We start from the raw sequence: 21,989 nt of genomic DNA on the forward strand, positions 1-21,989 counted from the left end.
TACTCCTTCCTCTTCTTTATCCTTTTCAATTGATGATCCTCAAAATCCTTATTTTCTCCTGGAGAAAATCCTGGTTCAGTGCTTCCTAATTACCAGATAGGTCATGTTTTAAAGAATTAATAATAAAATATCAATCTCTGCAATAGTACTCATGCCAATACATTATTATTCTACACATGCATCTACTGAACCAACGTCCAACACTAGTGAAGCATGTTATACATTGAAAATAGATAGATATAGGTACCAAAGCAAATACATTATTATTCACCAATCCAAATAACACACATATATATAGGTACCCAAGCTACGTGAGTTCAGGCTGGCACTTGGCTTGGACTCGTGGCTTGTGGAAGGCCGAAGCTGCAAATCCATTCGTCTAGATATATAAAATTTAAGGGAAAAGTAATAAAACCTAACATATATAATATGTGATTATAAAAATGATTTATTATTGAAATAAGTTGATATATCGATTTATTTATTAGATCATGCATTTACTAGATGATAAGATTGTTATTCCCTTCATACCAATTAAATAAGAAGACAAAATCACATTACCTCATTATATCTTCAGCAATTGTAGAACCAAGTTCGAACCCTACAATGTTGAACCAGTCTTGTATACGAGTAACAAGTTTTGGGCAACCTTCAATCTTCAGTGTTTTTAATGTTTTCATATGATGAATCCCCTCCGGTAGAGATGATAACTCATCGCAACCATGTGCATCTCCTCCTCCTCCCGTCAAATCCATTTCTGCACAATATCTAATGTACAATGACTCTAAGGCAGTTAGGTGCTTGATAATAGGTGGCAAAGGGGTCAAACTTTTACATTCCACAAAAATCAATGTGCGAAGGTTGGTGAGGCACCTATCCATAGGTGGAAACAAGCATTTGATTCTTGGACAATGGATCATAACTAAAGTCCGAAGAGAATTAAAGCAGCATACTCCACTTTTGAGCATACATTTATCTTTTGTTGTTATCGCAAGAAGCCTAAGGTTGATCATGTTCCTCATATCTTTGGGCAGTCATTCAAGGTTAACACATCCATCAAGCACCACGGTTTGCAAATTGTGCAGCTTGCAAATGGAATTAGGAAGCTTCTTGATTGACTGATTACCAGATAGGTCGAGATATCTCTCTTTCTAGAAGAATCTTATAAAATTATTATCACCATATTCATATGATCTCTCAATTATGAAATACAAGGTTTGTATTAAGAAACTGTATCTTTGAAGATCTGTTTAGTGATGGACTTAAAAAAAAAAAGATGTTGATCACTTAATTCTATTTTTAAATCAATAAGGAAAAGTTGTACAAGATCATGGTTCATGAGCTTTTCTTTTTATGGGTGCAGAATGTTTATCATATATATGCTTGTTTCTATATCAAAATTATGATTTGCAGCTCAACTGAGGCTGAGAGAGAGGGAGAGAGAGAGAGGCCTGGAGCCCAAAGAAAAGTCACCATGAGGAACAAATTCAACAAAGCAATTATTGAGATGGGCTCCACCACAATGTGGCCCTTTAAGAAAGAACGGTGATTTTTGCAAGAGCACTCACCTGCCTATTGTCGGACGTGTATACTCAATCACCCAAACAACCACCAAATTCCAAATCAAAGCATAGTGCAACCATACCCATATTACACTACAAATACCCCTTGCCTTCAATAAATTGAAAGTGCCTTTAGACATCCTAACACTTCAATTTAGGATTGAAAAATCCCATCTCTTTAACCCCAAATCACTTATGCAGCTTTATACAAAAATTTATTAAAAAAAACATCTTTTAACTTTAGTCACTTTCTCTTGATCGTTCCTAATTTGGTGTCATTCGTTTTTTCTTTCCCTCTTCATAAATAGGTAGACCCCATAGATATTTGGATGCTGCCTTTAACGAGCGTCACGGCATCATATTTCCAACAGGCGTCGGGGTTTGTGGCGTGATGTGGATGTTGTGGAATTGGTCAAGATGCTAAAGGTGAATCTTGGCATTTTAATAAAAAAAAATAGTTATTATATCGAAAGGAATGTTAAAGGTGTCCTCTTAATTACGTTATTTTTACATATTTGAATAAAAATATTTTGATTATAAAAATAAAAAGGAAACTAATTACAAAAAAAATTAACACATTCTATAAAGTCACGTCAATTTATAAATTTATTTAAAATCGCTTTATATATATAACATTTTTGTTTGAGAGAAATATTGTCATATTATCTAATAATTTTGGTAGATTTCAAGGCATGAATTGTTACAAGTCATAGTTTGAAATTTGAATAGATTCTTTATGATTTAAAGATTTTTCTACAAATACACCTCAGATAGATAAGAAGTTTTCAACAAATGCACCTCGAATAGTTTAAGAAAAAGAAATTCATCAATCTGAATGCAGAATTTTAAATCTAGGATGTCTAGTTTTATGTGGTTTGCTTTAAGACCACTTCTTGGAGAGAATTACCAGACTTGGTGTAGGTCAATGCTAATGGCACTAACAGCCAAGAACAAGGTCGGTTCATCGACGGTACTTACGTAAAACCCTCTGATGTGAATGCTCCTCTATTTTCTGCTTGACAACGATGCAATACTATGGTTTTATATTACATATGAATAAACTCGAACCATATGCCACTCAGAACCAAGTGTCTTTACTCTTCCTGAGGTAGCAATATTCATAAAATACTTTCAACTCTGTGAAAATATAACAGACAGGAACTGGAAAAGCACAATGCGGCAGTGACATATGCAAATTACAGCTATAGCTTTTGATTCTTTGCACCTATTAGTGTCGTTTCTAAAGAATAAGTAAAAGGCCAAGCCATTAGATGGAAAACTGAAGAAAGGAAGAGTGCTTGCATGGAAAAAATGGTGCATCAATGACGCTTCCAACAAAATATTACAACCACCAATGAGGTGTCTAAATCCTGGTCAAATCTACTTTAATCCCGAGAATGATCCCCAAAAATCTGTCTCAGGCCCTCCGTCAAGATGTCTGGCAGTTGCCAATGGGTGATCAATTATTGATACCTATCATTTGTCACATAATTATATCTCACATTATAATCATAGAGTAAAATTCTAGAGAACAGTTCATCCATACTTCAAAACAAAAGTATCAGCCACAAAATAAATGATGCGATATGATGAGGAAATACTTTTCCATTTCCCTTTCCTAATGACTCCAAGAATTGACTCTCTTACTTATATCTGTATGTCATATAGGCAAGCACTTTGTGAAACAACAATCAAGAAATGCCATAAACTTACATCAGCCAGCCTGTCAGGAGCAGCACTCCTTGATTATTCGTCTTCCACTGAAATACTTGAAAGCAACCTAAGAGAGATTTTACATGAATGGGAGGGAACACATAATTTCACCAAAATTGCTCTATAAGAGACAATAGCAACCAAGGTTAACAGAACCTAGATTAGCAAAATACCAGAATAGAGAAAGGAAGAATAGGAGAATAACATAGCCAATCTTTAAAAACCGCTGCTTTTTCTCCCATCTCAGTTGGTTATAGATCTCAGTTACGTCAACCAAGTGCCGCTGCTCCATGTACCTGATCAACATGTTATAAATCATCTCAGATGCAATGTTTAATCTGGGGCCTGACATCAACGAAGACTTACCTCATGTCAAATCTGAAATTGCCCACGTCAAAGCAAATTAAATGGGTCTTGGGAGTTGGAAAGACTACTGACTGGTATTCTTCGCATGAATGAATGCTTGAATCGTGAGTTTACTTTTTTTTTTTTTTGGGGTGGGGAGGATTGAGAACAATTATCATTATATTAAAAGTCATCATTACATTGTTTAAATTGTAAGTCAGAAGAAATAAATGAAGCAAAGTGTGCCAGGGCACTAATAGACCGAACTAGTGCAAGATTCAAAGTTTTAATTTCAATACCCAGATTAGAATGATGTCTAGCAGAAGGGTAAACACTGTTAATTGCTAATGTTATTTTCTGCTAACACGATGTTTTTTTTAAAGAAGTTATACCTTTCTGAAGAAAGCTTTCAAATTAAAAGTCAGAAGTGCAATTTGTTTCAAATTCCATTTCAAAAAACAAAAGGATTTCCAAGTCCTTCCATATTCTAGTCAACAAGAATAATGGCATACTAGAGATATGAAACAGGTACTTTTTAACATGAAATTATCAGAGAGGATAGTGTCAGGGACAAGCACTTAAAAGGCGGGACATCTTCATTGTTAATTAAACCCAAGGCCAGGTACTTGTAGATAATTCTGTTTTACAAGTGAGATAACATATCACAAACAAAAATGCACAACCGTAGATAATTGACTGTTGCAATGAAGGATGATACTCAACTTATATCACAAAAGAAAATGTATAGAACAAGTTATTGATCTTCAGTGAAATGCCAGTAGCTGATAACTCGTAAGGATAAATGACTGTGACTTGAACCCTTATCCTTGTCTAATTTGTTTTTTTTTTATTTTCTTACAGATGAAAAATTTTCACTTGTCGGCCTCAAAGTACAGTGCAAAACATGTACTGCTCAAAAAAGGTTCAAAATCCCTAGCTAAGTTCGCTCAATGCAAAGTAGAAGGATTTTCAATTCAGCTGAATGCGATAAGCAGTCTCCCATAATGAATCCGTAATTATAAGATAAAATCCCCAATCTAAATACCAAATATGCGTGCTACTCCCAGTTGCAATTAGTTAACACCAGGATGTATTGCCCGCATTCTCCACTTTATCAAAGTATAACTTACATCAAAATCTTAACTGACATGAAGGTAAGTTTTAAAGCGCATAATCCAGTCATGTCGGGTGCCTTTCCAACAGGAGAAATTTAACTTGACTCACGATGTTGTTATAGGAGTGGGTGAGAAGAAGACTTACAATCTCACGTTGTAACATAGGTATGGGAGAGAGAACACAAACGTAAGCCAATTTCCAGTAAGAAAAAAGAAGAAGCACAAGACCCCCTGAGCTATAAACTCAGGCAAAACAACCCTGTTTATCCGAGATGCTGAATCATATGGATTGATATAGTCATACTCAAGGTCCACCAAGCACATAAGCTGCAATAAACATCTTCAAAACTCAGTTTCTTGAAGTTTTCAAACACCAGTAAAGAAACCAAAGCATAATTTCCAGCCTAGTATTTGACTTAAAATGCTCAGCGCTCGTGCTATTTTTTAATTTAACAATTAACATTCCACTCCAAAATTTACTTTCACTTCATCTCAATATCACAAATCCTCTAACACAATAATAGATGGTATAATGATATCCTTATAAGCGGATCCAAAATTATCCATCTGTAGTAATGAATCATGATCCCTATGGTACTATGGTTCTACTGCATAAAAATTGCAATTCCTCAAAGCATTTGTTTTTTTTTTTTGTTTTTTGTTTTCACACAACAACCTAATGAAATACCCAAAATTGTGAATCCAGCATTGTCAACGATGAGCAAGGGACAGAATTGTGTTGGTATAACAAACAAAATAAAAAATTGAAGAAAGATTAAGAATAGAAAAGGAAAAGGTAAGTTGGTGGAGGAAGCAAAACTACCTGGAAAGCGAGGGTGCATAGCAGACCTAGAAGGAAGAAGAATGAAAATAGCCATAACCACAGAGTCACCATGGTCCTTGTCTTCTTCTCTTGCTCCCAGTGTTTTCACTGCTTCTTTCTTCTTTCTTCTTTTTTTTTTTCCTGAGCTTCGCGGCTCCTGTATATGCTCGCGTTGTGATTTCACCACCACACTATTTCTGTTTCTGATAGTCGGCTCGAACTTTTCAATCCAGTTGTATACTCTGTGAATTTCGTTACGGTCAAGACCACTGCCTCTCTCTCTCTCTCTCTCTCCCCGTTCCTTTTTTAGTGAATTTCGTTACAGTCAAGACCACTGTCTCTCTCTGGTCTCACCCCCCCCCCCTCTCTCTCTCTCTCTCTCCGTTCTTTCTTTTTTTTTTTCTTTTCTAAGTTTATTTTTCTTTTAAAGGAGAGCGAGAAAAAAAACAAATTTTAAGGCCTTTAAAGGATATGATCGGGCCATAATAAAGTTACTCGTAGTTGTATCACTAATTGGGCCAATTAGACTGTTCCTAGCCCAACTTCACAACGGCCCACTTAGATGCCACGGCGTCGTTTAAGTGATGGACTACCAGACTGACTGGTTTGTTTTCTTGAAGGAGACGAAAGAGAGACGGTTTGAGATGTAAAGCCGGTCTGGTCATTACTCTCTCTCTCTCTCTCTCTGTCCCTAGCTCTCTAGTTCTCTCGTCCTCTCTCAGCTCTCCAATTAGCAACAAGCGATGACGAAGCAGCACTCCAACTGGTCTCCATACGACAACAATGGCGGGTAACTCTCTCTCTCTCTCTCCACACGTACGACGCTGTTGATTTTTGTTTGGCGCTATTGATCTTTGATACGTGCAACAGATCCTGCGTTGCAATCGCCGGAGCCGATTACTGTGTCGTCGCTGCAGATACTCGCATGTCCAGCGGTTACAATATTCTCACCCGCGATTACTCCAAAATCTGCAAATTGTAGGTTCCTTTATCCCTATAGTTTTTTTTTTTTCTTTTTTTTTGAGTGACTGTCTTTTTTTTCTTTTTTTCCCATTTTCTTTTGTGATGCATAAAAATATTGGGATTGGTGGGTAAAGTTGATTTTCAGCTATGACATTTTGGAGCTCATATTGGTTTCCACGTGTGTGATTGTATCGTTTCACTGTCATTAAAAGTAAGAAAATTTCGGATTTGAGTTGGCACGATATTTTGGGAAAAATAGTGTTTTAGAGTTTCATCCTCTGTAATTATCGAGTTTACTCAATATGGTACTTGGGTTGCGCCCTTTTGCGCTTTTTAATAAATTTCTCACCTGTCAAAAAATGGATTCATTCAATAATTGGAAAAGCAATTGGAAGTGTGGGATTCTTGTGATTTAAGGACGCAAATGTTTAGGAATTTTAATGAAGTTGGGTTGGGTGAGAAGTGAAGGATAAAAGGGAAAAGCTTTGCACAATTCGTGGACTAGGGAATTTTTCTAGTCTTCACTTTTGGAAATATGGCTTATGAATAAATTTCTTGATTACCTATATATATATATATATATATATAGCTTTTGGAAACATGGTGTAGGTTTTGTGAAATATCGATCAGTGTTTCAGTGGGCGCAGGTGACTGAAATCAATTTTGTTGCTCAACTGTGAATTATAACTTTTTATTCATTTTTCTCGTTTTTTGTGGATTCTTTGCACCTGATAGGAAGGTGCTAATGTTATGGAGATGGAGAGAGGCTTTAGATCAATTGTCTCAGTTCCTGTACAATGAGTTCATCTCTTAAAAGTTTTCTTTCCCTTGACCTTGCAGGGCGGGCAAATCTGTAATGGCATCTTCTGGTTTTCAAGCCGATGTGAAAGCTTTACAAAAGCTCTTGGCAGCCAGGCATTTGGTAAGGTTCAAAAGTATTTAACTACTAACTGTGCTGTAATATATTCTGTAAGAAGTGAAAGGCGGCATACCATTTTGAGTAGAGTTATATCCATATATTTGAGCCAGACTCTAAGCATGGCCAAATTTGTTCAACTTTCTAAATATCTCATAACTTACATTTGTTTGTAGTTTTGGCTCCTGTTTTGGTTTGTGTCGGATGTCTTCTTTTTGCTTCTTTGTAAATTTTAAGGGATGCTTGCAATAGGATTACTATGTGGAAAGACGTGGGGTGAAAGGTTTCTCTGTATTTCAGATCAGAGTCAGTTTCTGCAGATTTTTCCCATGGGTAGTAGTGAGAACTGAAAAATAATTTAGTTTATTTTAGACCTATAGTTATATGAAATAAGAAGCTTTTTATAGCAGATGGCTCATAATAAAGTCTTAGTGAGACTGCTTTCCACCACAGAACTACTGACTTTTGGTGATGGTGGTCACTCATGGATAATTGGATGGGGGCGCTAACCATCTACAAATTAATCAGAAAGTTTAAGATGAGATTTTGATAACTATCACTAGTCTTATTGCTGAGAACGAAGTATTGTTAGGGGTGGGTTGGTAATAGCAAAGATCGTATATTGAAGTTCCTCAGGATTAATTTCTGAAGAGCTTGTATATGCCATATACCCATAGAAAGATAAGCATTCAGCTTCATGAAGCATGAGCACGTATTTGTATTCCTGACTAAAAGTGAATCATTGATTTAATGTTGTAGGTCTGTATGCTTTGACGTTTGTGATTCTGGTTTCTGATGCCTAATCACATTGATATCCTTTCTTGAATGCAGATCTATCAGCACCAACACAACAAGCAGATGAGCTGCCCTGCAATGGCTCAATTGCTCTCTAATACCCTCTACTATAAACGTTTCTTTCCTTACTATTCTTTCAATGTTCTAGGTGGCCTTGACAGCGAAGGTAAAACACTACTAGCTTGAATGTCATTTTCATGCCCTGTTTGTATTAACAAAAACCTTTTTAAAATTACAGGAAAGGGTTGTGTCTTCACATACGATGCTGTTGGATCCTATGAGAAAGTTGGATATAGTTCCCAAGGTTCTGGTTCCACACTCATCATGCCCTTTCTGGATAACCAGCTGAAGTCTCCCAGCCCTCTCTTATTGCCTGCCCAGGTTTGTTTTCGGCTTAAATTATGGGTTTACATCAGCATCTATATGTTATATAGGCCTGATTTTTAAAACTATGATCTTCAGGATGCTGTTACGCCACTTTCTGAATCAGAAGCAGTGGATTTGGTCAAAACTGTTTTTGCATCTGCAACTGAAAGAGATATCTACACTGTAAGTTTATGTTTCTCAACAATTCCACCCTTCTTTATGAGGGTTGTCTATCTCTCTTTTCTAACAAGCCATGGATGTTTTACAGGGAGATAAGCTTGAAATTGTCATCCTAAATTCTGAAGGAATTCGTCGTGAATACATGGAGCTTAGGAAAGACTGATTTCTGTCAAAGTGTTCAGCTGGTTTCTTTTATGGTAATGTCATGATGGTTCTTTTAGCGTTTTCATTGCTCATCCAAGTTTTATTAGCTTTTCAACGAGTCCCAATTTGAACACAACGCATTTCCGGGGTGGAAATTGTTACAAGCCTTGTTGCCCGTTTGGGATACCAAGTTTCGTGTATTAGACTATTTCGATAAAATTATATTCAGTTTACTTTTACCCCAATTTTTAAGCCTAAACGCTATGGAATGTTAGATGTGATTACGACTTATAATATTTGCTTCCCGGTTCTACTGGCAAACTCCAGCAATGACTGTCATGGAGGCCCATAGATCAGTGTTCATTAGAACGAGCTCTCGCAGATCACAACCGAGAATGAAATTATGTAAGTTACCTAGCTAACACGATGAACCGTTTCGAAATGGGCTTGATCGTTCTCGCTAGCATCTAAATGGGCTTCGTCGCATCTGAATGGGCTTGATCGTTCTGGCCATTAGAATGGGGCCAACAATTTCGATTAGCAATAGATTTTAAAAGAACCTTGGACTATGTTTGGGTGGGGTGCGCCGGGCCTATGCAGTAGTGCAACGCATGGGCGACGCTCGAAGACCCCAGCAGCAAGCTACTGTGATGGGCCTTCCCCCTCAAAAAATTAATTTAATATCGTGTGACCCGATGGGCCACGTATCAGATATTAAACTGATAAGAACAGATACTACACTTGATCTTAGCCAAAAGGCCGAGAAAGGTATGCTTTGCTTATACCTTCCGTTTCGTTTTTATAAACTCAGCCTTCACTTCGGATGCTCTTATTCTCTCGGTGTGGGATTATTCGACCTTGCGGGAACAGATCCCACGTGGCCTTGTCTTCCGCACACTGAAGCGAGCCATTCAATCGATTACAGAGGCGTGCGCCTGTTTGCCCTTCTTCTCTCTTTTTTTTTTTTTAAGATAATGGTAGGCTGCCGCCCCCAGTAATGACGGTTGGGTTAGGCAAAATTCAGGCTTTTTATTTTTTTATTTATTCTTTTCATAATTTTTTAAATATTTAAAAAAAAATTAATAGTCACTTCTTTAATCAGTAAATAAAAAAAAATTAAATACATTAAAGGAACAAAATAAGGGGATAAAGTAACATTTTTTATTTATTTTTTGGTTTAAAAGGTCAGAGAGAGAGAGAGAGGATCTTTTCGTTGAAAATGAACTTCGTAAAGTTGGAGAATCTATTGCTCAGTTTAAATTCTGTGAAGCTTATTTTTCCTTGAGTTTTCAGTGGAAGTAAGTGATGTTCAATCCTGGTGCCCTTGGCGGGCGGGTGCGTATGGTGCCAGTAAAACATTAGTCGGCGAAATACAATTCAAACATTACCTCCAAAGTCTTTCATAGAACTTTGTTACCAAAATTTGAGCACAATTAAACAATACAACTGAAAAAAGAAAATGATGGTTTCTCAAGTTTATGCTCCTGAATGCCTTGTATTTTACCTAGCACCTAGAATGAGTGTATGTAGCTTGTATATATGATGGAAATATCAACTCTTGAAAGAAATGAGGTTGATAACTACTAACTAGACAAGATAGCTAATGCAATATGTTATGTATGATCCAAAGCTTCTTCATCTGACGCTTCATACAATTCCCGATTCCTTTAGGATCAGTGGGTTGATGGAGCCGCCCACAACTTCACTTTCTTGTCAACACTGGCCGTTGCTAAAACCAAAACTTGTCCATCTCCTGTAAAAGATATGGCAGTGGTATGTCGTTTACATCCATACATCTCTTTTAAGGATAAAGAAAAAAGAAACATAAACTAAAGAGACTTCATCAAGGAATTCGGGCACGTTAATGGGCCAAACTGATTTCAGATCTTCTAAGAAAATAAGATCTGGCTTCCATCATAGAACTTTCTGGGATGAATGCTAATGCCTGAAGTCGTACTGGTTTTCAATAACAGAAAAGTAGAAAAACGTGTAGGCAATTTACATATGGTATGGAAGGAAGGCGATTTACCCATAGGAATGGTCATAGGTGCCCATGAGATGCATGTGATGTCACCTGCATGATAGAGTGATGTCAATATAAGATTCATAAGCAAATGACTTCACTATTATTTGAAACAAAGTTATCCCAAGTGCAAATCCGTAGAAATCTTAGAGAGCTACAGGAGAAAAATCAATTGCCATTCCATAGAAGGACAAAGATGGGCTACATGTTTGAGTCAAACAACAATGTCTATGACCATAATTAAGTAACAAATTCCAGATGCAGAATATTCATCAGCAAATACAGATAAAAGACATTCATTTTTTTACTGATGAACACAAAAATTGATAAAGTGCATTTAGGACACCAACTACAACTTTCACAACTAGTACATCACTGAAGATCAATTCACACAAATATATTAATCAAAATGCAAGCATTAAGTTCATGAAATAAGATAACGTCACTGGTATGAACCTAACTAGAACTGAAACCACAGCAGTTACATACGAGGATATTTGGCTAAAGGAAACATAAGAATTAATGTGAGACCATCTTATCAAAATTCACATGCTAGCCACAAATTTATATATTATCCAGTATAGGAGAATTTTTTTTGGTTTAATATAGGAGAAAAATAACTTCCTTCATTAACTAGATTTATAATTAAAAAATAGTAGGCAAAAGTTAATAAAAAATAAGAAGAAAAACATCCAACTAATTAATTACCATCATGTGCTTTGTCAGCTGTGTCCAAAACCTTCCCAGATTCTATACATAACCACTGCAATGTCGAACCATGGGTTGCTGCCAATATCCTTCCATCAGGGGATATACAGAGACGATCATAGTGTAAAGTAGCACCACTTGAGTCATGAAGTGGAATCGGAAACACCTTCAGAGTCTTTGGATCCTCCTCAAGATGATACCGAACTTCAAGAGGACAGATAAATTATGGTCAGCACAGAAAAGATCAAAGAACTACAAGTACAGAAACAAAGAAGTAATACCCAAAGTTTGATAACTTAAGGCATAATGTGAAATTGTTCTAACTGTTATACTAATATTCTATTTTACATTGAGAATTTCGTATTTGAAAAATGTAGTTGCTCATTTGATGAAAATGTTCTCTCTCTACCAGGCATATGCATCAATCTCCGGTGCAACTTCAATTAACACCCATCATTTGATTTACCATCATACATGTATTTACTAAAAGGCTATTACGGTGCACTCAGTGGATAAAAGATCAATATTTTGTCCCCACGGGCGTGTGAGTGTGAGACAGCAAGAGAGAGATGATTGCCTTGGCTCCAGTACATGAAAAACTTGGTAAAAATACACAGGTCAAGCACGTAATTTTAATGGCTATTTTGCTTCAATCTCCCTCATACAAATCATAACTAAAGATTTAGAAACAGTTAGAAATGCCTCTTCCTGTCTTTATCCATGGGTCCTTCCTTTACTTCTCCCATTGGGAGTATAGATTCAATACAAGCAATTTAGAAGGGGCGGGGTAACCCAATTCCTTCAATCTCTAACTCATTCTTAGATCAAGTTGAGAAGGACTAAGTTTTTCCTGAACAAGTACAGAGCTTAGGAGAAATATGCATGAAATATATACACACCATTGATATTCCAAATTCTAACTGAACCATCTTTGGAAGCTGTGATGATTTGCTCTGAGTTAGGAGAGAAGCATAACCAAGTTACTGCACTCTGAACATCAGAAGGAAAAAATAAGAAAGGAATTTCGGACATAAGAAGCAATTTAATTATTAGGTCATCAAGCTATAAGTAGAACAAATCTATAGAAAGCAGATATTTTTGAAATTGCAATCAACATTAGCTGGATTTTCTTATGCCATTTAAAACATATGTAACCTAAAGTTAAACAAACTTCATGAATATAAGTTTGGAAAATGGGAAAAATGAAAAAGGATGAAAAGACAAGGGCAGACAAGCTCTCTGAAGACATTGGGAAGTACTTATCACTATACAACCTTATGCCCTTTAAGCTGCATAGCCTTTAAAACCTCCTTGACTGAACCATCCTTTGAGTATACAATTTCCCAGACCTGCGAAAGAAAATTATGAGTGAAAATAACAGTCCAGTAGTTGACATGAGCTATCGGATAAAGTCTTCCTTTTCTAGATTCCATGTCTGGGACACTCAAATCTTCATGCAGTCATGTATGCATACCAAACACTTTGGACAGGACATTCCTTTTGTCTTAGAAACAGGATAAAATTGCATTGCAGAAGGAATTACGTGCATTTTCTCCCGCATAGTAGTGCATCGTATGAAAGGTCCACACAAAGTTTTTGTGTAAACCAAACGATTACTGGTAAACATCTTCCTTTTCTCTCCACTTATTGAACCTTTCCTAATGGCTACTTCCAGCAAGACTTTCTTTAAACAAAAAAATGGAGGAATTAATAGATATACCCAAGCACAACATTCCCAATTCATTGACAGTACATGTCTTGCTATGTAAACTTTGTATAGGCATGTATGTACATCATTCAAGCCATTGTATTAATAAAACTTTTCGTAGACATAGTGACTAAATTATACTGGCATGTTAGCATTGTGATGGTAACATGGTATATGCCAGATGCTATTAAAAACCATTGCAACTGTTGTGCATGACTTTACTGCAAGTGAAACACATGATACACTATTGTACAACAGTTTCGATCGCATGAAAATGATGATGCAATCTTGAAATGATACAAAATATTTTAAAACCCCTATTTTTCATATTCAATATGAGAACCTATAAAAATTGATCAACATAAATTAGAGACACAGACACTCACCTTCACGTCTGCAGTAAAAGCTGCAGCAGCAATAAAACGCCCATTTGGTGATATGGCAGCCATGTTATTTTTCAACTGATTTGTATCAACATTTCCCAAAATCTTCCCAGTTCTTCCATGCCAAAGCATGATATCAGTGCCTGTTTTAAAAAATAGAACCGTTACAACTTGACCACCCACAGCCAATGGCTAGTTTTTTATCATCAAAAGCAAACATAAATACATTTCTTCCTGGATAAAAGACAAGATAATACCTTCTGAACAAGAAACAAGAATTGTACTTCCATCAGCACTTCCAAAGCTTGCAGTGGTTCCAACAAGAGTCAGAATAGCTCTTTTCTCATGGACTTTGTGATGTTCCCATTTAATTTCTGGCAGAGGAAGCTTGGGTTGTTGTTTAGTTTCATTAGAAGCTTTGGGCTTTTCCTCTCCATACATGTATAAAGAAGAACCGGTAAGTGTCTGAGAAGCAACAACTATAGATGACACCTCATCGGAGAATGCAACTGCTGTTGGATGGCCCCCAGCAGGCAAATTAATTCTCAGAAACCTGGAAAAATGACGAAGAATGTGAGAAGTAAAAAAGCAAGAAAAATAACCACCTGCATCTTTGATATTGAGGTGAATCTGTTATTGCATGAAGCTTATTTGTAATTCATACTTGAAGCCTCTACTTGAAGCATCCTCCAACTTGAACACCCTGACCACTCCATCAGCGCAAGCTACATGGATATAAAATTTATGAGTATAAAAAAAAATATACCTTTTATACGATAGAAATAAAATGATTCAAATAAAACTCAGCCCCTACCATATAAAAAGTATAAACACGTACCGGCATATAAATACAAGTGATGGCTACTGGGTGACTAGGCAAATGAGAAGGTCATAGTATAACAATTCAAGTGAGAATGAACATAATCTAGTACAAGCAATCTCCTATTTCCCGAAATAAACATTATTTTCAGTTGAACTCTTTTCATCCACCAGATACCTAGACTCATATTCTGGGATTCTCCAACCAATATCTTGAGTTCTTTTATGAACATCAGCAGCTGAAAATCAAATGAATAACTAACCTGTTGCCAAACTTCGCCCATCAAAGGAAAAACATATCCCAGTGACCGAATCGCCATGACCCTTCAAAGTATTCAAATCCAATGGATGATGCCGTTTGTTTTGATCCTTCAATTAACATCCAAAGGAAAACGTTAAATTGAAGCACACTGATCGTAAAACATACAAGCGTAATATTCCACATTTGCTTTTCTTTTACTTGTCCTGATTTTTCTCTTCCTTTTCACTCCTTTGCTTTCTCGGGAATCAGACAGAGAATTCATGGTCGAATTTACCTTGTCAGCGGCAGAATGGGAGTGAGCTTTGGAGTGAGACTTCTTGGGTTGAGGAGGCCTCTGGTGCTTCTTCGGATCCGACTGGGACTCCGCTTTCGCGATAGACTGGACCTCTGATCTTCGCTTGCCAAAGTAGCTCGTGAAGAAGGAGAGGGCGATTACAGCGCCGAGCAGAACCGAAATTACCATAACTGTAAGAACCTGATCCATATCGTGACCCGGTTTGTGATTCGGGAAAATGGGAAATGGAAAAGGGGAATTTGTGGGGTTTATGGTTTGTATGCGTTTGGAGGAGCGACCGAGCGAGCATGCGATCACGTTGGATGGATTAAGGGAGAAAAAATAGATTAAGGATACGTTTGGATTCGAAGATAACTTGAGATGAGTTGATGAGTTGAGATTGATTGTGAATAGTAATGAGATGAGTTGTAAATAGTAATAAAATTTGTGAGTTAAAGTTGCTGAATAGTAATGAATAGTAGTGAGATGAGTTGAGATGAGCTGAGATGTCCTGCGAATCTAAACGTCTCATAATTCTTATTGCAGTCCACGGGCATGGACCGCTTTGGAGGCCTACATAAAACGCTCCCATAGATGAAACGGGAGCGTTGCATGTAGCAGAACCAAGAAAGTGAAATTCCTTCCTTTGTGAAATTCAGAGCAGAGCAGAGGAACGTCGCCTTCGCAGCTCACTTGGCCCATTGACGTCGCCTTTCCCTTCCTCAAGAGAGGACCGAGTCTGTCCATGCGTCTCTCTCTCTCTCTGTAGGCTATAAGGTGTAGATGTAAGCTTCTATTTTCTTTTCTCTTCTATTGTAATCGATGTTTGATCATTGTGAAAAGATGTAAGATATGTTGGGGGCGATTACAGTTTAAACTGTTTTGTAACCTTACACAATCAAAAGAAAGTTTACACAATATTGTTGATGTAATCTTACATCTCCACAATTCGTCGATCAATTTGTTGGGTTATTACAAATCTGTGAATGGGTTTCCTGGTGTTGTTTTAAATTTGTTGGGTTTTTTGTTGGGTTATTACTCTTCTATTTTCATTCGTTATTTTAAAGGGCAGCATGCACTCTACTTGTTTGTAAAAATCTGTGAATGGTTCCATGGTGTTTTTCTAGCTTTCTTGCCCATGTCTTGAGAGTGCTTTGCTGAAAGGCCCGCCCACTGGAGAAGGAAAGAGACCATGGCTTCTCATTAATTGTTCAACAATTTATATATTTTTTCTAAGAGAAAAACCAAATTTAAAAGTAAGTCTTCTCAACAATTTATTTATAACTTTTCTCAATCTAAAGCACTGCAAATATGTATAATGATACTTGGATTAAGAAATAAAAAGCTACACAAATCTTCAGGAATAGATGACCAATATGTTAAGATGTCAAATACCAGTCTAAGTAGATAGAATAACCATGCATGAATGCATATTTGAAAATATCTATGAATATTTAATAACAATTGATGGGAACCATGATGAGCCTAGTCTTAAAGATCACGGAGACAATGCAAGGATTGATGCAATCCACTTAGGACGAGTTTAGCAAGAGCCCAACATTCAAGATGGGGCTTGAAGGATGAAGATCCAATTTTGATTCATTTGATCAGCTATAGAAGATGGCAACAACAAGACTTAAAAGCTTTGGGCTCTTGAAGGGTTACAACTCATTTAATTCATTTAAAAAACTTATTTTATTAGTTTAGAATAATTGAGTTTATTATGGGAAGCACTTAAGGGGGCCTATACAAGGGCATGTTGGGAAATTTATTATTTTATTGAACTAGGGTTAGGGTTACTGTAGCGCGGTACTGTTGCCGAGGCACTGTTCATCCAGGGGCACTTTCGGAAGATGGGGGTTTATTTTAGTTAGGGTTTCATTAGGTTTTGCTTTAAATACTCTATGTAGCCTCATTCTAATTAGATTATGAAGTTTATGAAATTTGATGAACTTATTCATTGTGAGTTGAGTTTTACTCCTCTTGTTCTTAATTGAACTTTTGAACTTATCAAAGGTAAATCACAACCTTTGTGGCGTTCCTCCTTTGTAATCTGGGTTCTTGAGACGGGTTCTTCAACGGGTCTAGATTTTAATATAATCTAGGTTCTTGAAACGAGTTCTCATCGGGTCTAGCTTCTCCATCCATTGACTTGATTTTGGCTTTCTTGGGGTATTTTCAAATTGATTGTGGGTTCAAGGGATTCCGTTCCCGCGGGTTTATATCAACAATTATGTTGCCAAACAAACCTTAAAGCTATGTTTGAATGTTGAGGTAATATCAGATAATATGTAAATAATAGTATTTTGTGGATCCCATTGAAATATATTTATAAATATGTTGAGATATATGTTCGAATGAATGAAGTAGATTGAGATAGATTTGACTTTTTATGAAAAGTTTCATTTTAAAAATTTTTTTTGAATAAATCCAAGATTTTTATTAAAAAATAATTTGTATTGTGATGAATTTTAATTTTTTTTTAAGAGAATACGCGAGACTTGTACATCTTAAAACCATATATAGCATTACTCTAGGTAATAAATATCCGAACAAAGGAGTAACGGTCATTGACAAAATCCGGTCGCTTGCAAGATATTTCTTTTGATTATTGGAAAATAATATTGTAGTTCTTCAAATTGTAATCTTTCTACAATGTGGTCCTCCAATTGTTGGGTTTGTGGAGCCTGATTTTTGTTGGCATGTCGGCTCGATTTAATGACTCAATTTAATAAGGATGCGTTATGGTTTTTTGGCAGATTTTCAAGAAGGCTTGGGCCAATACTTGTTGGGGTACAAGGGCTTTGCCCCAATGGAAAATTGTTGGCACTCTTTGCAATTAGAAAAAGGCGCAAAACAGAAAATTCATTTGACGTTCGTGCAATAGGTGGCTTGAGCGAAACTTAGGCAGATAGTTCGTTTAAGTGTCGCTTAAGCAAACGTCAAATAGAGATCGCGCTCGAGGCGCGCTCAACACTCTATTAGAGCAAATAATGTAGAAAAGTGAACATTACAATTTTCACCTTATAACATTATAAACTTTTTTTGATAAGTCCTTATAACACTATAAATATGTATTTAATGAATGATTTAGTACACCCTGAGTGTTTTGAATGTGAGATTTTGCCATAAAGTGCATTTTGTGAGACCTCAAAACAATAAAATCTTCTGTAACTCTGTGGACGTAGACACGTTACCTAGCCACGTTAATTTTATATCGTGTGATTGATTTGCTTGTGTTTTTGTTTGTTTGTCTGTCATCGTTTTTCACAACAATAACTATAAAAATCATTACTTAACTTTTGATTTAAATATAACAAAGTAGGCTGAGATCTAAGAAATTATATTTATGGATGGATTAGATAGTGAGATAAGATGAGATGATTTTAGGCGAGTTGAATAAAATATTGTTAAAATACTATTTTTTAGTATTATTATTGTTTTGAGATTTGAACAAATTGAATTGTTTATTATATTTAATATGAGAATTTGAAAAAATTATAATGATGAGATGAGATGAGAGATATTGAAAGTGTTTCTGTATCCAAATAAGGCCTTAAAAACAATGGAAAAAGTTAAAGCACAAGGACATACAAATTACAATGACAATGGGACGGGCATATCATCATTAGTGAAAAGGAGAGTTGGGGCGAGAAAAAAATCCCTAGAGCTATGATTTTTGATGACATATGTCAAAATAAAAAGAGGCGACGTGCATTAATTAGGCCGATGAGGGAAGTATTAGCTGGTAGCCATTACAGCCTACAATTTTTTAGATGAGTGACTGCCATTTACATGAGTATATACTATAAATGACTACAATTTAGATAAGTTAGCAAACAATGTAATCTTCCTTTTGGAAATGACTACAAAATATATCAAGTTACATTCATTTATAATTCAAGCATTTATATCTGACAGAGAAAATAAATAAATTACAGTTTCATGACTCACGATTGATTGACAAACTCAATAGACGATAAAGCCAACATTCGAATGCAAAGACACAAACTACTGGTAGAATCTATAACTCATTAGCCATTGAACTGAAGATAACCCTTTTCTCGACAGCATTGAATTGCTCCATCGAATATTTCCTTGACACCATATTTATATCTGAACCCAGAATCTAAAAGCTTCTTTGATGAAAGCCCTCGTGTTTTAGAACCTTCACATTTCTTCAATGAACTGCACAAAAGAAAAAGAACAAAAAAAAAAAAAAAACACTTTGAGGTCAATGGAAAGTAGCATTTGAGTTACTAAATGATACAAAGAAAGATAATGACACTCACTCTGGTGTTGGTATTTGAATTTCTGGGTAACTGGTAGCAAGAAATTCACGCATCTGTTGAATTGTGATTCCATCTGACGAACAAATGTACCTTCCTTTCGCATTAGGATATTCAAGGAGAAAAATATGTGCGCTGGCCAAGTCATCTACATGCACCATTGAAGATGCAGTAATGGCAATAAAATTATATGCATCCTCATTACCTGTAGAGATATGAAATTGAAATTAGTTCGTTTTGGTGGAATTGGAGAACAACAATTAGGTACAAATACAAGGATTTGAGTGTATGTAAGTCTTAAATTATCCCAAATCCCTTTTTATTGCAGTGATGTGGTATTATAAAATTTAGAAAAGCATTTTAGCCACAAAGATATCACCAAAAAAAAAAAAAGTCAACTCGTAAATTTGATCATGCGATAAAGAATAATGATAAATTTATTATCTTAAATCATGTATTGCATGGCGTTTTGCAACGAAATAAAAATTACATACCAAGGATCATAGCCAATGCTAGGCTAACGGAGTTGGGCAACTTGGGGCAAATGAAGGGTCCAATAACAAGGGAAGGGATTATTGTTACGACATCCAACTCCAACCCATGTTTTTCTCCAAATTCAAGAATTGCCCTTTCAGTTGATGTCTTGGAAACCGCATACGAAGCTCCGTATGGCTTTAGCGCTTTGATGAAATCTATGTCACTCCAAACACTCTCATCTGCTTCATCATCAATGTCCTCGCCACTGTACAAAACAGCTGCTACACTTGAAGTATATACGACTCGTTTCACAGTCTGAGAATTCAAGCAAGCATTTAAGATGCCAAATGCTCCCTCGATCGATCTTTTGGTCATAATCTCTTCAGCCTCTTTGTCTTCGAAATCGACCGGAGTAGCAACGTGGAAGACGCCGATGCATCCTTCAATGGCTGCACTAAAACTCTCTGGAATGCAGAGATCTGCATTGAAGATCTGGAGCTTTTCTGATGCTCCTGGTAGACTAGTGAGGAAGCCAATGTCTTTCGTGTGCCCTGGTCCACGTATTCAAGCAATGAAATTATAATATCAAATTCGTCTGTGATAAACTAAGGGGCCAAGGGCATGCTTGGATTTATCTAATAGTTTTAAAAATTTGTTTAAATAGTCTGAAAAGGTTTTTAGTAAAAAAATTAAGTTATCTGAGTGTTACGTATTGAAGTAATTTCTAATTTTAAATAAACTAAAAAGTACGAAAACATCATAATGTTTTTCCTCATACTTTCTTTTTCGGATAATGCAGAACATAATTAAAATTTTAAAAATATTGTTAAAGGGTAAAAATACCTATATAAATTTCAGATAATTACAAGTTTAAAACTTTTAAGAATATGATCATACTTTTTAAAAAACCAAATAGTGATAATTTCTTTCCCAAAAAGTATTTTTTTAATTTTTTTATAAAGAAATGTAAAATATTTAAAAGTTTAAACATGTAGTTATCAAATAATAAATAACGTTTTAGCATTAGAACAATAACTAAGTCATAAGCTATAAACTCTAAAATTATAAGCTCATTGAGAATTTTTTTAAAATTTAACTATATTCCGAATTATCCGTAAAAACACGTTTGATATTTTTCTTCAAACATACTTTTTAACTTATTTGAGATTAAAAAGTATTTTAATATGTAACACTCAAACAATCAAAATTTTCTATTAAAGAATTTTTAAAATTATTTAATCCCGTCTTAAAACTCTTAACACAGTCCTAAACAGGTCCTAAGTCTGAAAAATAATAAAACCCGAGAAGCAAAACATCATTCACAAAATTATCCAAAGAAACCCGCCTTGATTTCATGAAACGTGGCTGTTTGACCTGGGAAGAAGTGGCTTTACCTGGGTCGGATCTCGTGGTAGTTCGGACACTGTAGCCACGCTCAAGAAGCCTCATGATCAGCCATGATCCTATGTATCCTGTACCTCCTGTCACGCATACTCTACCTTTCTCTCCTTCCATCTCTTTCACTCTCTCTGGTTGATCTCTGCGTTTATGAATATATAAGCGCCCAAATAGTTTATAGTTCTAGTAATAATCCAAAGCCTCCTTGTTCCTTTGCTTTGTAATTCATTATGGTGTGAACGTGGCGAGATTTGACAGTTTTTAGGATAAAAAATACAGATATGATTGTGTAATGAACCCAATTAACGTTGACCGGGTTGATGGGCCACTAGCTAATTTGTCTTGTTTGTTGTTTGGTTGAGTTACTGAATTTGTTTTACTGGGCTGGATTTGTGATGTTGGCCCAAATTTTATCAGCTTTAGTTATTTGCCTTAGTACCGTAGTTTCTGAACTAGCCCAGGGGTCCCTCCCAGTATATGTACTGGAGGTCGTCGTTTGTGATGGGTATTCTGGAATCTTGAGATTGGTTTTCTTTTCTGGGAGAGGGTTCCTCGAAACACCTTGTGTATTTACTATTTACAGCTTATGAGTTTATGAAAGAACAGTCCATCTCCATTTCCATTGACCTGCCCATTTGATTTACACTACGTACGACGCTTCATTTCCATACGTTACAAAGAGGATCATAACAAATTGGATTAATTAGATGATGCTCGGGGAATTAG

The 21,989-nt window shown here is 36.0% G+C and overlaps 4 protein-coding genes and 1 non-coding gene across 5 annotated transcripts; 1 reads left to right on the forward strand and 4 right to left on the reverse strand.

Moving 5' to 3' along the window:
- Nucleotides 1-2,702: 2,702 nt before the first annotated feature.
- Nucleotides 2,703-5,926, reverse strand: LOC109015683 (protein cornichon homolog 4-like). Its single transcript, XM_035683210.1, has 5 exons — nucleotides 5,559-5,926; nucleotides 4,881-5,062; nucleotides 3,449-3,571; nucleotides 3,276-3,342; nucleotides 2,703-3,035 (listed from the first exon to the last, which is right to left on the reverse strand). The coding sequence occupies exons 1-4, from the start codon at nucleotides 5,628-5,630 to the stop codon at nucleotides 3,309-3,311; spliced, it is 411 nt and encodes a 136-aa protein (XP_035539103.1). The 5' UTR covers nucleotides 5,631-5,926; the 3' UTR covers nucleotides 2,703-3,035; nucleotides 3,276-3,308.
- A 250-nt stretch (nucleotides 5,927-6,176) lies between these two features.
- Nucleotides 6,177-9,167, forward strand: LOC108982692 (proteasome subunit beta type-1-like). The gene is made up of 7 exons (XM_018954132.2): nucleotides 6,177-6,348; nucleotides 6,429-6,536; nucleotides 7,362-7,443; nucleotides 8,269-8,398; nucleotides 8,471-8,613; nucleotides 8,695-8,781; nucleotides 8,867-9,167. Exons 1-7 carry the CDS (start codon nucleotides 6,302-6,304, stop codon nucleotides 8,939-8,941), a joined length of 672 nt encoding a protein of 223 aa, XP_018809677.1. The 5' UTR covers nucleotides 6,177-6,301; the 3' UTR covers nucleotides 8,942-9,167.
- A 331-nt stretch (nucleotides 9,168-9,498) lies between these two features.
- On the reverse strand, nucleotides 9,499-9,694 carry LOC118344136. Its single transcript, XR_004797901.1, has one exon. It is a non-coding gene; the product is annotated as a U2 spliceosomal RNA (small nuclear RNA).
- Nucleotides 9,695-10,293: 599 nt separating this feature from the next.
- LOC108982693 (transducin beta-like protein 2) lies at nucleotides 10,294-15,435 on the reverse strand. Its single transcript, XM_035683209.1, has 10 exons — nucleotides 15,100-15,435; nucleotides 14,827-14,932; nucleotides 14,409-14,469; nucleotides 14,002-14,297; nucleotides 13,748-13,887; nucleotides 12,928-13,002; nucleotides 12,553-12,643; nucleotides 11,654-11,857; nucleotides 10,952-10,996; nucleotides 10,294-10,675 (listed from the first exon to the last, which is right to left on the reverse strand). The coding sequence occupies exons 1-10, from the start codon at nucleotides 15,307-15,309 to the stop codon at nucleotides 10,596-10,598; spliced, it is 1,308 nt and encodes a 435-aa protein (XP_035539102.1). The 5' UTR covers nucleotides 15,310-15,435; the 3' UTR covers nucleotides 10,294-10,595.
- Nucleotides 15,436-18,929: 3,494 nt separating this feature from the next.
- Nucleotides 18,930-21,413, reverse strand: LOC109010697 (vestitone reductase-like). The gene is made up of 4 exons (XM_018991596.2): nucleotides 21,260-21,413; nucleotides 19,883-20,416; nucleotides 19,392-19,593; nucleotides 18,930-19,287 (listed from the first exon to the last, which is right to left on the reverse strand). The coding sequence occupies exons 1-4, from the start codon at nucleotides 21,378-21,380 to the stop codon at nucleotides 19,134-19,136; spliced, it is 1,011 nt and encodes a 336-aa protein (XP_018847141.1). The 5' UTR covers nucleotides 21,381-21,413; the 3' UTR covers nucleotides 18,930-19,133.
- Between the last annotated feature and the right edge of the window lie 576 nt (nucleotides 21,414-21,989).

The sequence above is a fragment of the Juglans regia genome, chromosome 12 (genome assembly GCF_001411555.2).
Source record: "Juglans regia cultivar Chandler chromosome 12, Walnut 2.0, whole genome shotgun sequence".
NCBI lineage: Eukaryota > Viridiplantae > Streptophyta > Magnoliopsida > Fagales > Juglandaceae > Juglans > Juglans regia.

Coding starts and splice junctions, on each gene's coding strand:
- LOC109015683 (XM_035683210.1), bottom strand. CDS start 5,630: ATGGTGACTCTGTGGTTATGGCTATTTTCATTCTTCTTCCTTCTAGGT. Junction 5,063..5,558: donor TATGCACCCTCGCTTTCCAG/GTAGTTTTGCTT, acceptor TGTTTATTGCAG/CTTATGTGCTTGGTGGACCT. Junction 3,343..3,448: donor TTCTTCCTTTCTCTATTCTG/GTATTTTGCTAA, acceptor AATCTCTCTTAG/GTTGCTTTCAAGTATTTCAG.
- LOC108982692 (XM_018954132.2), top strand. CDS start 6,302: ATGACGAAGCAGCACTCCAACTGGTCTCCATACGACAACAATGGCGG. Junction 6,349..6,428: donor CCATACGACAACAATGGCGG/GTAACTCTCTCT, acceptor TACGTGCAACAG/ATCCTGCGTTGCAATCGCCG. Junction 8,614..8,694: donor CTCTCTTATTGCCTGCCCAG/GTTTGTTTTCGG, acceptor TATGATCTTCAG/GATGCTGTTACGCCACTTTC.
- LOC108982693 (XM_035683209.1), bottom strand. CDS start 15,309: ATGGATCAGGTTCTTACAGTTATGGTAATTTCGGTTCTGCTCGGCGCT. Junction 14,470..14,826: donor TGGGCGAAGTTTGGCAACAG/GTTAGTTATTCA, acceptor ATATCCATGTAG/CTTGCGCTGATGGAGTGGTC. Junction 10,676..10,951: donor ACCTATGACCATTCCTATGG/GTAAATCGCCTT, acceptor TATCTTTTACAG/GAGATGGACAAGTTTTGGTT.
- LOC109010697 (XM_018991596.2), bottom strand. CDS start 21,380: ATGGAAGGAGAGAAAGGTAGAGTATGCGTGACAGGAGGTACAGGATAC. Junction 20,417..21,259: donor TACCACGAGATCCGACCCAG/GTAAAGCCACTT, acceptor TACGTGGACCAG/GGCACACGAAAGACATTGGC. Junction 19,594..19,882: donor AGCATTGGCTATGATCCTTG/GTATGTAATTTT, acceptor ATATCTCTACAG/GTAATGAGGATGCATATAAT.